This window comes from Ananas comosus, linkage group 16 (assembly GCF_001540865.1).
Source record: "Ananas comosus cultivar F153 linkage group 16, ASM154086v1, whole genome shotgun sequence".
Taxonomy (NCBI): Eukaryota; Viridiplantae; Streptophyta; class Magnoliopsida; order Poales; family Bromeliaceae; genus Ananas; species Ananas comosus.
The window spans coordinates 3771471-3786925 of record NC_033636.1 but is presented as its reverse complement, the minus strand read 5'-3'; the positions used below and the strand labels follow the sequence as shown (position 1 = coordinate 3786925).

Below are 15455 nucleotides of genomic sequence, written 5' to 3'. Positions count from 1 at the left end.
TATGCCAAAAAAATTAAAACCTGATAAGAGTGTAAGATTGCAACGCATATATGTTCGCATTAAAACTTGATAAGAGTGTTCTATTATGCCTTAAGAGTGTAAGATTGCAACGCATATATGTTCGCATTATAACTTGATAAAAGTGTTCTATTATGCCCTAAGAATATTCTATTATGGCATAAGAGTGTAAGATTGCAATGCATATATATTCGCATTAAAACGAACTTGTATTATAACCTGATAAAAGTGTTCTATTATGCTCTAAGAGTATTCTATTATGCCATAAGAATGTAAAATTATAACGCATACATGTTCGCATTAAACCATATATGTGTGTGTAAACTGTGCCTATACAAATAGCAATAGTACGAATACAAACAAAATAATCATTAATAAGATTGTACAAGTACGATATTCCATTTCAAACAGTGTAGCAAACTAACTCCTAAAACCACATAGCGCTGTTCTACCAATCCATAAGAGAATATATTAGCAATTAATACATGTTTCCTATACATTTTTCCTATTCAAACGAAAAAAACTTAATCATATGCATCATCTATAAACTGTATGTGTGTCATCCTGAATAATGAATTATATGAATACAAACAAAATAATAAGTACCAATAAATTTGTTTAGCACTATTCTACCAATACCTAAATAAGAGTGAATATTTGCATTGAATACATGTTCCACATTCAAACAAATAAAATTGAAAACATCACAGTACTATTCTATTATGCCGTAATTAGATATATTTGTAATGAATACATATGTAGCACTATTCTACCATCCCTAAATGAAAGTGAATATTTGCACTGATACATGTGTAGCACTAGTCTACCATCCCTAGAGCAAGTGGCAAAGGGCTTGGTGGTTGGTACCCGAGACCCAAGTTCGAATCCTAATTGATTCACATTTCTAGCTAAGTTTATTTTTAAATGAAATAAACGAAGCGGCTAACGTGCTACCTATCTCTCAAATATATATATATATATATATTTGCACTGAATACTTGTTCGATATTCAAACAAACAAAATTGAAAATATCACAGTACTATTTTATTATGCCGTAATTAAGTATATTTGTAATGAATACATATTTTCTATCCTAGACCGAACAAAATTTAATAAAATGCGTGGAGTATAAGTGTGTGACTGTGGAAGCAACTTCTAAACCTAAACCCTAATCCTAACCCTAAACCCTGAATTTTTATAAATGCAATCAAAAATAAAATATACTAGCAGTATTCTAAAATTGAATGAATCTGCTACTCCGTGATGAAGTCTGCCACACGAAAAAAGCGAGATGGAACCCTAAACCCTAAAAAGAGAAATTTTATATTAAATAAAAAATTAAAAGAAAAAGATTATAGAAATTAAAACAATCCCCTGTTTGGGTTGTGGCCGAGAGGTCCAAAATCGCCCCTAATTTCGGGCGCCCACGAGCGAATGAACAAGTGACAGGTTCTGAAATGGACAGAAAAGTGCTGTGGATCGTCGTACAAGCGATTGAGAGACGACCTCCTAACAATAAAGAGCGGCAAGTGCAAGATAGAGCTCCGAAATGGTTGGAGCAGGATATTCTACATAGCACAAGAATGTGTGAAATGAAAGCACCATAGGGTGAGAGGCGAGCTCCTGCCGGATAGAGAGAGGCAAGAGTGAGAGAGAGGTGAGAGCGCGAGAGAGGCGAGAGCGAGAGAGAGGCAAGAGCGCAAGAGAAAGAGAGTGCGAGAGACAGAAAGAGAGGGAATGCTTCGAATAGGAAAAATAAAGGGTGAGGTTATACCTCTTGTTACCACCAAATTGGTAGTTGTAAGATGTACACCCCAAACTGGAATGTACATATAGCATTTTCCTTCAATCAATAGTTTCGAGGTAAAAAGGAAAATAGATGCACAATAAAAAGAGGCCGTTGAAAAGACACCATAACAGTCAGGAATTTGCAATTTAATTTTACTGCATAAAAAGCCCAAAAAGAAAAAGGCAATATTCAACAACAATAAATGGATTGGCAATTTGCTTGCGTATACATTATTACTGCACAACAGGAAAGTTTTAAACTTCATGATTAGTATTGAACACTAAACCCCGCTACAGGCAGCTAATTCAAGAAAATGATGGGTGATAAACAAGAAAAAGCATTTTTTTTTTCCTATCCTGTTTTAGCCCCGTAAAAAGCAATGCAAAAAACCTAAATACTATAATTAACAATTGACTATAACCCAAAAAAATATTAGTGTACAATACACAACCGTCTGAACATGCAAACTGTTTACATTAAAACTTATAATGAGAAAAACACATATGAACAACAGTTGGCATTTCTCGACATCATCAGGGTCCATCCAAATCAATCCAAAGAGACTACCACTATGTGCAGATCCCAGTTAGTAGCTACTTTTCATGCCGATCATATCAGACGATTTATCCATCTAAACTACCGTATACGATTTTTAAGCCTCACTTGACACACCTTCCAAATACAGTAGCCAGACCTGAAAGAGGATGACAGATCAAACTTCTTATCTTTTCAAGATTCCCAGTTAATAGTATCAGATGAGCTCTTCAAGAGGAACAAGCCAAAACTCAAATGGAATACTTGTTAATCTGCATCCCCAAGTCCATCGCTGCCGTCCCCTCTTTTAGAGATTGGAGCCATATCACTGTGTGAACCATGTTTCTTTGTCTGGGCCGCTATCTCCGCATTCTTTCGCAGCACCGCTCCTGGAGAAGGATAAGGCCGCTGTTGAAACAGAGGACCCTGCAGTTTCAAGTTCAAGCCACACATGCGAGACTTCATCAGAATCCCATGTAACACGCTTAAAATTTGAATGATAGTGTGGCAATGAACCACGCATGCATGAAAATTTTTTTCTAAACACTAAAAGAATGATCACAAGAATATACAATTAAGATATTCCACAGAATTGGTTTACTTTGGTACGTATGAACGACCGGAGAAAAGATATGGTGTGTGCAATATGCAGAATTTGTACAAAGCCTCTGTCTGCTGAAGTGCTAGAAATATCCGAGTGTTATCACCAGCCCAAAATCATAAGAATCCATTCGGATCTCATTACATGAATAATCAGCTCTGCACCAGTGGCACAGGATATTGTGTTTAACAGTTGCCACAAGGGTGTAAGATATTTTCAGCAGTTTAAGTTCTAAGTACTCAGACAACTGTCCTGTTTGAAATTTGTTTATCCTGTGTCTAGTACAGTTCAACTAAACATCAGTATATAGCATGCACTTTCATCTTTGTACACTACAATAAACCTCCATCCAAGTTGGCCCCCAAGGGCTAAAGGATACTCTACAGACAGCATTTTCAGCAATGTGATGTAAACCAAAATAACAGACTAGAAAATGGCCACTGCATAGTACTATTATTGTAAGACCATGTGGATCAGGCATATTCGTAGGAATTTTGTTAAGCTTCCACTCACTTCTCATTATTATCTTGCATCCGTCAAATGCTTAAGAAGGAACATACTCTTGAAACCAATGCCATCGTCAAAATAACTTCTGAAGGAGATATTTATTTCAAGAAGATAAAATATAAATGGCTCAACAGACTTGAGAACCTTCAATTTTCTTTCCCATCAAAATCATCTTCACATACTATGTAAGCACAGATATTCAATGGGATGTCACCACTAACTAGTCATCCCAATAAATATCTTCACTTTCTCTAGGTGAAGTTACTCTCTTTACTGCTGCCGTCTGAACTTTCCTAAAATGAGTTCAGGCTCCTTTCAGTTATTATGCTACCATCTAGGCACCTCACTGAAATCTAAGTGACATGCTGTTCAGACGTGACATGTTTAGTATGGAGAAAAGAAGAAAGTGGAAAAACCAAAATAGAAAGAGCACGTGATAGTTGAAGTTTCATCACTTAGAAGAACATACAGTGGCAGTTGTATCAGCTGCTCGCGGTTGTACCCCTTTTAAGCCAACAGCCCTGCAAAACCACAGAATTAACGATTAAGAAGATATTGCTATCGTTCAGCAGAATCTCAGGAATTTTATTGCAGTTGTCGATATAAAACATAACTTCAGAAAAATATGCAAATATGCAGATACTTTAAAGTGGACAGATGCATGATATGGTCCACTGCAAGATTGTTGTCTACAACAACATTTTTAATGTCATTTGGCAAAGATGGATATATAATGAGGTTTGATTCCCTCCTACTGTTTTGAAATTTAGTTAATTTTGACCAAGTTATTGGTGAAGTAGGCTGTCGAATTTCGTCTTCAAAAAAACACTAACAACATGCTACACAATTCAAAGGTCAAATTCTTCAGCTTTTCGATATATTTTTTTTTTATTTTTAGCTAGTGTAGAAGATCACTGAAGTTGTGAACTAGTCTGCATTTTGCAAAATAAACAAGCATGGAATCGGTCAAAAAATAGAGCCTTGCATGAACTGTTTGTTGTATTTTCCAATGTCAAGACAGGAGGTCCGGTGCAAATGGCAAGTCAATTAATCAAAGTCAAGCAGCAGGCTTATTGTACTCAGACTAATCAAAATACATATAAAAACATCATCAGTTTTTTATGTTATTTACAACATAACACTACTGATCACGAGACCAATCCAGTAACCACTACCTAAACTAGCAGTTGTTATCCAGGTTAGTAGTCCAAGAGAATAGCGGTGATGCAGGACAAACCAGAAGAACCCTAATTTATATTATTAGTGATAAGTCCAAATTTTTATTAAAAAAAGAATTCAAAGCTTTTGAATAATTTTTTAAAAAAGCTAGATAATAAGATCGAAAAGAGAAGAGGAAAAGGAGTAAGAAAGGAGAAAAGGACAAAGAAATAAAAAATACCTATAGTTCGCTAAACAGGAAACTAGGACAACCCTTTACATTTGGGTAGAAGAAGAAAACACCATGACCAAAATTAAATCTCCATAAAATCAATTTTATTTCATGATAATTCTCTCACTTTTAAGTTGCTAGTCATAGGCCATATTTGTAGCTTTCAAAATATAATCCTACTCTAATTCAAATCCCTAAATAATTATTAACAAAATTATAGCTGATCCTTAATTAGAAAGGACCAAAATCATATTCCTAAATTTTATAGGGATTTAATCCATAGAAAAATCCTAAAAACCTAAAAGAAAATCACTAAAATAAATTAACAAACATAATAATTTTGAAAATAAAAGAAGTGTTGCATCCTATCAAAATCCAGCTCCGCAGCATTCAATTCCAATGCAAAGGATCTGATTCCCGAGATCATCATGATCAACAATAGGATGTTAATACATCGGGTCGTCAAAAAGATGAAGTGGTGTAATGTCATTACTGCATCTCAAATAATATTCACTAATGGCTACCCAATTGCAGTGTTGCTAAAAGGAACTTGTTTCCACCGTCAAAAGGATGGCCACTGGAAAAGGAATTGTCCAAACTATTTGGCTAGCCTCAAAGACAAGGTAAAGGACAAGACTTTTGAAGCTATGTCCGAAATTCATGTTATTGAAACTGCTAACTTATCGGTTTGTTCTACTTTTACATGGGTCATTGACTCTGGATGCACCTCACATTTATGTATTTCAATGCAGAGGCTAAAACAAAGTAGAAGACTTAGGAATGGAGAGCTTACCCTACGCGTTGGAAATGGAGCAAGAGTTGCTGATGTTGCCGTAGGGACTTATCCTTTATATCTGCCGACAGGAGTAATCTTAGAACTTAGAGATTGTCTTTATGTTCCTAGTGCGACTAAAAACCTTTTTTCCATTTCACGTTTGGTACTAGACGGTTATAAGTTTATTTTTAAATCAAACGTTTGTTCAATTTATTTGAGAAATAATTTGATAGGTTATGATTCTTTAATAGACAATCTCTATCACTTACATATGGATGTTAGTGTTAATACAGTTGATAATGGCATGAATGAAAACATTATTGGCTTCAAAAGACCAAGAGAGGACGTAAATAAAACGTCTTTATGGCATCTTAAACTTGGTCACATTGGAGAGGATAGGATTAACAAGTTGGCTAAAAATGATATCTTAGGGTCCTTACCCTCTGAACCATACCCTGCTTGTGAATTATGTCTTCAAGGAAAAATGACTAAATCTCCCTTTGTTGGACAAGTAGAGATAGTCTCTCAATGGACTCCTCCTGAAACACCAAAATTGAATAGGGTGTCTGAACGGAGGAATCAAATTTTATTGGATATGGTTCGATCTATGATGAGCTTTACGGATTTACCTATGTCGCTTTGGGGTTAAGCACTTCTTATGGTTATTTATATACTGAACAGAGTGCCTTCCAAATCTGTTCCGACCACACCATATGAGATGTGGCATGATAGGAAGCCAAATTTTACTCATATTAAGACTTGGGGGTGTCCAGCTTATATTAAGAAATTAAAGATGGACAGGTTGGAAAGCAAATCAGTCAAGGGTAGATTCATTGGATATCCCAAAGAATCACTTGAATACTATTTTTATCTCCCAGAAGGTCAGAATGTGCTTCTGAGCCATCATGCCTTCTTTCTTGAAAGTGAATTTATTTTGGCTGGAGGCAGTAGGAGAAAAATAGAATTAAAGGAGAAAGTCTCTTTAGGATCAAATATTCCAAGAGCCCTCCCTGATAACTCTGTGACACTTGAAGTTACACCGCCACCTCGCAAGTCTAGTAGAGCCTCCTGTCCTCCTGATAGATATGTGGGATTATTTATAGAGGAGATGGGAGGAAATATTTCTAATGGAAGACAAGGACCATAGAGATGATCCTAAGACTTATAGCGAGGCAATGTCAGACACCGACTCCAATAAATGGTTGGAAGCTATGAAGTCTGAAATGGACTCAATGTACTCCAATCAAGTATGGACTTTGGTTGATCCAATGAAGGGTATTGTACCCATTGGATGTAAATGGATCTTTAAGAGAAAGATTGGTTCTGATGGAAAGGTAGAGACCTACAAAGCTAGGCTCGTAGCAAAATGTTATAATCAACGCGAAGACATTGACTATCAGGATACCTTTTCACATGTAGCCATACTTAAGTCTATCAAAGCTCTACTTGCTATTGCTGCACACTATGACTATGAGATCTGGCAAATGGATGTAAAAACTGCTTTCCTAAATGGGTATCTTAAAAAAGATATCTATATGAAACAGCCTTTCGGTTTCACTTCCAAAGATGGGAGTCATAAAGTGTGCAAGCTTCAACGATCCATTTATGGATTGAAGCAAGCTTCTCGGAGTTGGAACACTCGTTTCAACGATGCAATTGAATCGTTCGATTTCATCATAAATGAGAAAGAGCCGTGTATCTAAAAAGATTAGTGGGAGTGCTGTTACTTTCCTCATACTGTACGTGGATGACATACTCTTGATTGGAAATGACATTCCTATGCTAACATCAGTCAAGTTATGGTTATCTAAAGAGTTTTCTATGAAAGATTTTGTAGAAGCGTCTTATATCCAAGGGATAAAGGTCTATAGAGATAGACCTAAGAAGTTGCTTGGTTTATCGCAAGCTATGTACATAGATGAAGTGTTGAAAAGATTCAGCATGGAGAATTCCAAAAAGGGTATAGTACCTCTAAGACATGGAATCGACCTCTCTAAGACTATATCTCCTAAGACACCTGAAGAGAGAAGTCGCATGAGCAGGATCCCTTATGCTTCGGCAATAGGGAGCTTAATGTATGCGATGCTATGTACTCGACCCGATATAGCACAGGCTGTGAGTGTCACCAGCCGATATCAGTCGAACCCAGGAGAGGAACACTAGGTAGCGGTAAAGAATATCCTAGTACTTGAGAAGAACGAAAGATATGTTCTTGGGTTTTGGAAGAGGAGAACTCAAAATTAATGGCTATACTGATTCGGACTTTATGTCTGATATAAACGATAGAAAGTCTACGTCTGGGTATCTGTTTATTTGCAATGATAGGTCAATTGTTTGGAAAAGTTCAAAGCAAAAAACGATCGCAGATTCTACTATGGAAGCAGAGTACATCGCTGCATCTGAAGCTGCCAAGGAAACTGTTTGGATCAAGAAATTTGTCACTGAGCTTGGCGTGGTTCCTTCCAGTAAGGATCCCCTGCCACTATATTGTGATAATAATGGCGCCGTTGCATTAGCTAAGGAGCCAAGGTCTCATAAAAAATCCAAGCATATTGAGCGGCGGTATCACAAGATCAGAGAGTATATCAAGGATAAACATATTGAAGTACAAAAGGTTGTGTCCATAGATAATGTGGCGGACCCGCTAAGGCATTAACCCAGAAGAAACTTGAGACTCATCTTGATAAGATAGGCATTAGATACATGGCTGATTGGCTTTAGTGCAAGTGGGAGATTGTTAGTTGTATGCCCTAAAAGCCTATCAGGCTGACGCATTTTATTTTCTATGGGACATATATTTGTACTTAATCTTTATTATTTATATAATTGGGCCTTTTTATTCCATTCATGTTTAATGTGTCCGTGAATCGTCCTTTGAATTAATCAGATGATAATATGTATTCTAAAGAGTTGAGAATTTGAGATACATATTATTGGTGATTAATTCCTAAATGTTCTCAATCGGTGGATCATTATGGGGACGATGATTGATCCGATAAGATTGATGTGTGTGCTGTTTCTCTTTTGGGATGAAAAATCTTGAGTCATCAGTGTGGGGACACTGGAGCGAACATGCAGGTAGTTGTTGGAGAACAAGGGTACTGAGTGTGACCAACTACGAAGAATTACATGGATATCTACTCATTCGTCAGTAACTGGTTCGATGTTGCAGTGGTACAACTGATCCTTAGACCTGCGGCACCACAGCCATTCAATGTGAGGCTACTGTAGTTTGACTATGCAACAAACTCTGATCCTAGCCATGGGTCTTAGTAGTATATGTTGGCTGCAGTCGATTCATATCAGGAATGGGTGTGTTTATAGGGGATCTATCGCTCTCGGTAGAGAGATAATTAGTTCTATGCTATTTGTAAGGCAAAGTTCAGAAATCCTTGGCCGGGGTAATATGGTGTATAGAAAGAGGTTTCCAAAAGTAACCATAAGAGCTTCTGTCCTACCAAATTTGTCATATGACGGGTGATGAGGTTTAACGAGTATTCCATGACCTCTACTCAGTCGGGACTGCGATAGAAGGATTGTATTGTACGGTAACTGCACTTAGAGGTTCAGTACGATATTCACTTCTGACTGGATTGCCACTACATGCTGCTAGGCATCACTGGTGGATTGTGGGAACTAATAGAAATAATTATAAATAATTAATTATTCTATAAGGGTGGAATCAAAAGAGTTTGAGCCATCGAAAGGAGTTTCAATGATGTAGATGGAGATCGCATCATATCTTACTACCAGACAGAATTGAACCTATCAGGTCACACACATAAGAAATCACGCACGATCGATGTTAAGGAGGCAATAAAAGTTTATCGGATGGGTTAATTGCAATTATAATATAGTTAAATACTAAAGTTTACTAATTTATTAGTAAAAGGACTAATTTGCAATTGTTGTAAATTAGAGGTATTTATGTGTAAAAGTTGTATGGTGTATTTACTAATCGTTCGTAAATAATATAAGAACTTATGTATAAATGTTACACACGAATCGAATTAGAATTAGGATTCGGATTCGGTTAATATTATAACTTATGGGTTAATGGATAATCCAATAGGACTAGGATCTCGATTAGGATTAGGATTAGGCTTAGTGTTTTCTCATTATAAATATATGTCCTATGGCATATTAAAATAAAAAATTAGGGATAATTGCCTATATACCCCTCATATGTTCGGAAATATCCGATTTACCCCTATTTTTTTTTTCTTTCTAAAATACCCCTCATATGCTCCACCGTTATTGCAAAATACCCCCGTAGTTATCTCCTGTTAAGTTAACCTGGGTTAAACGTGAGTTAAATATCTACCACAGTTAAAAAAAATTAAAATGCCAATTTTGCCCTTAACATAAGGGCAAATAAAAAAGGTTGGTGACGGTAGAGGGGTATATTGGAAAAGACCAAAAGTCAAAATACTTTTTATACCCCTGACTTTAAGGGCAAATAAGAAAAAAAGTGATGGTGGAAGGGTATATTTGAAAGGGCAAAATAGTAATTTTACAGAGATAACAGAGTTACTTAACAGATTTTAACTCTAGAGGTATATTAAAAATAGGTTGGAACGTAGGAGGGGTATTTTCAATATTAGCCTTCTAAGAGGGGTAAATCGGAAAGTCGGGAACTTTTCAGGGGTATATAAGCAATAGCCCCAAAAAATTAATACAAGAGAAATAGAAAACCCTAGCCGTCAATCCTCTCTCTCTTCCTCAAGTTCTCCACAATTAATCCATCGGTTTCGATCTTCAAAAGGTTGCTAGCACATCTAGAAGATTGATTCATCTTCCTGAGTTAATTCGTGATTAGATCACGGATCGAAGCGGTCTTCTAATTCGATCAAGGGCGTGATTTGGTGTGGACGCGAGTAGAGGCCGGGCGCGTGCGCGGCTAACCGAAGACGAACAAATTTTTACTAACGATTGTCGACTTCCAGCGATCTCGACCCGCGCAAGGTAAAAAAAAACTAGATCCTATTTGATTAGATCAATTAGATCAATTATTAATGATCTAAAACGAAACACGAGGTGATCTTTGGTTTTAGAAAATTTTAATTGTGTTATTTTCTTCCACTACATACACATGATTTTCTTACAGTTCTAACCCCCCACACCAGTTCAGGTTCTAGACTCCCCTTAGGGAGTCCAGACTCAGGAACTTTAGGTAAGCTTTCAACATTTTCCTTCAGAAACTTCAATGTCAATTCGTTTCCACCCAAATTTAATTGTAAGCTATTTTTTAACCATCCAAACACATCCAAATAGTGTTTGTGCCAAGGTTTTAAGTGCCCGTCGGCACAGGCCGTATCCACCATGTCATACCGTGCCAATAAAATACCGGCACGATACAGACCCCGTGCCGATGGCACAGCTCAAAACCCTTTATTCTTTACATTAGTAAGTAATTTCCTTAATAAAGTTCAAAAGATGTAATAAAAAGACATAATAAATAGTTAGAATATTTTGTTGCTAAAGAAAATAAATATTTCATACTATTATGTGTCAGCACACAAGAATTTTTTTGACCGGCACGCATCGGCACGGCTCGGCACACACCGTGTCGTACCGTGCCGGCAAGTTTCCGGCACGACCCCGTGCCACGGCACTTAAATCCTTGGTTTGTGCCATTCTCATACGTACTTTGTTCTTTTGCCAAAGTTCAGTATACTATACTAAAGTTCAATATATAATACATTTTCAGAAAAATTAAAGAATAAAGTTTAAAAGAGATGAAAAGAAAAAGGAGCAAAAGTAAAGAAGAAAAAATAGAGTAAGAGAGTACCTGTAACTTTCACTAGCCAAGAAATTAGGGCAACTCCTTATGTTCAAAGAGAAGAAGACACTACGACCATAGTCAAATCTCCGGGAAACCAATTTTATTTTATCATAATTCTCTGTTTTTAAAATTACCAGTCATAGGCTATATTTAAAGCTTTCAAAATATAATCCTACTCTAAATCAAACTCCGAAACATAGAAATTTTCCTAATCCAAATATTAATAAAAATATACTTAATTCTTCATTAGAAAAAGCCAAAATCATATTCCTAATTTTTTATGGATGTATTCCTATAACGCCCCAGTAGTCCCTCATCGTATGGAAAAAAAAGATTTTGATTAGAAATATATAAGGCCTCACACCCTAATAATAATAACTAAGCTTAAGCATTTTGATCCGACGATTTAAGCCCAATGAATTATTATTGCTTGCAAGTTGGATCATTACAATTGGTATCAAAATCGAATACCAGCTGGAAGTGTGAGAACCAAGTACTATACGGGGCAAAATACTACACGGGTTTGGTAGGAGCCACTTTTTGAACCTGCAAGAGCCACCTCTAGAATCTAATATTGTCTGGTAGTTCTGGTCTATATTTTTTGTGATCGGGTTTGGATCTGACGAGGACTTCAGAGTCTAAACGGGGGAGTTTGTAACGCCCCAATTCCCACATCGGATGAAAAGAATTATGATTAGGAATATATGAGGCCTCACACCCTAATAATAATAACTAGGTTTAAGCATTTTGGGCCGGTGGTTTAGGCCCAACGTGTTATTATCGCTAGTTGTCGGGTCGTTACAGATAACTTTTGTCACGCCCCGAACTCGAGGCATAACAGACACTGCATATGTATAATTAATTAATTACAAATATACAAGGCTACAAAACAAACAGTACTAAATTTAAACTACTCATAGAAATCCAAAATTCATGTGTTCTGACTCATACAACTGATCATCTTCTGCTCAGAACTTATAAAATTCAAAATACAATACTATATATTCACTATAAATTCAACAGTCTAACTCTATTTATATACATAGGCTCAGTGTACACTTTACTTCTAACGTTCACTCGTGCTTGTCCCCCACAAGCTGATCATACTCAATACTTGGGTAAGCAACCATACACTATATTAGTCGTCATGCAAAAAAAAAAATCTAAATATTCAAATATAAATTTTCATACTGAAAATATAATAGTGATATACTAAGTTTCATCAATTTTTACACATCACGTTTTAGAATTTTGAGTCTTAAAGACATGTTTTACAAAAGACTAAGAAAAATAGAATTTTAACAAAAATTAGAGTGCGAAACAAGTCTCCGGTAACTAGCAACCCGTTGGCTGAGGTCTTAAGCACACATTAGAGACACCGAAAGCACTATCACAAAGCGAAAGCACCCGAAGATGAATTTAAATAATACCCGAAGGCGCGTCACAAAATTGCACCTGGAAGCGCGTTACAAAATTACACCTGAATGCACGTCACAAAATTGCAACGGAAGGAGCGTTACAAAATTGCACTCGGAGGTGCATCAAACATCGAAGCTAGCTTCTTTCACAAAATGCAAGTTGACATGGCCAACTTTATTATAGCAATATACCAAGAGACATCATGACTTCAATATTATTTACCCAGTCAACAATTAAGAAGGAAACAAATTATCAAATACTGCAATTTTACCAAATATGCACAATTTCTAAAGCACATGTTTTTCTAAAAGCTGCATAACAATCAAATTAAAACTTTTTAAAAATCTGTCTTTTGATGATTTGTAATTTATATAAGAACGCTTAACCCTTATCTTTAAAAACTATACAAAAAGAAATTTTCGTTACCATAGCATATTTCTATAACTTTTTTTAATCAAAACTAAACTAACAGATGTTAGGTCACTTACCTCTAATTAATTCGAGTATTGTTCAGTCAAACATCAGGTATCACATCAATCAACAAAATGTTTTTGATGACGATGAAGGAAACAACGACTGATGAGGTGCCTTTGACGATCCAACGACGTCGGCCCCAAACAAAAAGACGCCTACGAAGATCAAGGACGCGACAGTGTTGAAAGACGAGATTGAGGATCATGCAAGAAAGATAGAGAGATCGCGCGCAAGTGCGAAAGGCACGCGCACGAATAAGGTTGAACGAGAGAAGGAGAGAATGGCCAGTTGGGGAGAAAAAGAGAGATTAGGAGCCTTTTTATTAATTGGGGTTGCATAATTGCACACCTAGATGTTTTTAACTTCAGCAAAATAATCCTAATCTATCCAAAAATAAAAATAAAAAATAGGGTATTATAATCCATATGGAGAAGTCCTAAAAACCTTGGGAAAAAAACCACAAAAACAAATTAACATATTAATTTCAAAAAAAAAGAAATATCTATATCCTATCAGAATCCAACTCTGCATCACAGAGGTTTGATGCTGCATATAGAAATCTATGACAAAAGAGTTTCACAGGAAGATCTAGGGCTTGTGCCAATGAAAAAATCTTATACCCTATCAAAAACATCTCGTTCCGCACATAAGGCATGAAATAACTGGTTAATGAGAAGTGTAAAAAGATATCTAGAATAGCAGACTATATATTCCTCTAAATCCTTTCTCTTGGAAAACGATACATTACCTCATAAGTGGAATTGCATTATCCTGAAAACACAGCAGTATTAAGACCTTGCAATGGACCAAAATCAATTACCAAGGTTGCAATCAGAAAGAACTTGCAATGGACCAAAATCAATTACCAAGGTTGCAATCAGAAAGAAAGTCCCCACATCACACAAGTTGCCAGTTTTATAGCAACACAACATACATTTAAAAAATTTAGCAGTATAATCATTTCATATATTACTGGTTCCCTGCTTTTCTAGACAACTATAATCTGATATGCAAGAATATAATCTGATATGCAAGAATAGAGAGCTAAAGTTTGAATAGGCACATACATTATAAAAGAACCATAACAGTTACTATAAATGAGATGCATATTAAGTAAAATACAATTGCATATGGAAAACTAACAAGGAAGAATACTCAAGTTACATTGAACATATACACTCTGAAGAAATGTGCGAAAGAAAGAAGAAGCATATAGCAACGCATAAAACATCACAGACATACAACTCTCCATAAATTTAGCATACCAGCCACCGCGTGGAGCATCTGAGTAAGAACTTGGATCCATTGGATCCAACTCTTCGTCCTCTGCATGGATTCTTTTCTTGTTGTCTCTTCTATTGCCTCCTCTTGCAGGTGGGGGTTTCAAGGTTGATCTGCACAGGCAATTGAAAAAGGGTTTCAAAAATTTAATGAATCGACTATTTAATAAATTTTAGAAGGATACTTTGATCATTCTTCTCAATGGTGGCCATTGCAGCCGCCATCGCAAATTTGGACTCTCAAGCACTCCGTTAAGTTCATGGTGCCTCAAATTACGTTTTGGAACATGGCGGAAGACATGGCAAACGATATGTGGTGCCTCTACTATGTGGTCCTTTTCCAGATTTGACTCACTTTAGACAATAGGTTCAGAATTTAGTTTATCAGGTTTCCTTCATTTGCTTGATAAAATAGTAAGGGGATTTATTTTACTTTATGATAATGATATATTTTTAAATTAATTAGATACATATGTATTTATTGGCTTTTAATGTTATGCCAAACTGTTTAAGGGCCCGCTTGGCCTAGATTCTGGAAAAGTGATTTCTGCAGAATTGATTTTGGTTTAAAGCTGTAGAGTGTTTGGCTGAGTTCAGATAAAAGCGATTTTTCTGAAGAGATTTTGTAAAGTTGTTTGGCCAAAATTTTTTGATATTCGCATATATTAATATTTTTACTAAATTTATTTCAAAATAATTTAAAATTTGAATTTAAATTTAAAATTTAAATTTGAACTAAAATTTAAGTTTTCAAATTTCAAATTTAATTTAATTTCAAATTTTAAATTTAAATTTTCAAATTTTTAAATTTTAAATTCTCAAATTTTAAATTTGAATATTTAAAATTTAAATTTAAATTTAGAATTTGAATTTTAAAAATTT

The 15455-nt window shown here is 35.7% G+C and overlaps 1 protein-coding gene across 5 annotated transcripts in view; it reads right to left on the bottom strand.

Annotated features, from left to right (window-relative positions):
• The window catches only part of LOC109722222, a 48263-nt gene continuing 34868 nt past the window's right edge, over nt 2061–15455 (bottom strand). For 4 of the 5 annotated variants that reach the window (XM_020250166.1, XM_020250170.1, XM_020250169.1 and 1 more), the window contains exons 13-15: nt 14559–14687; nt 3920–3971; nt 2061–2768 (exon numbers count right to left, since the gene is read on the bottom strand). In XM_020250166.1, the coding sequence (XP_020105755.1) occupies nt 2610–2768; nt 3920–3971; nt 14559–14687 (340 nt within the window). In that variant the 3' untranslated portion in view covers nt 2061–2609. The remainder of the gene's footprint in view (nt 2769–3919; nt 3972–14558; nt 14688–15455) is intronic. The other variant, XM_020250168.1, reaches the window with a different exon arrangement.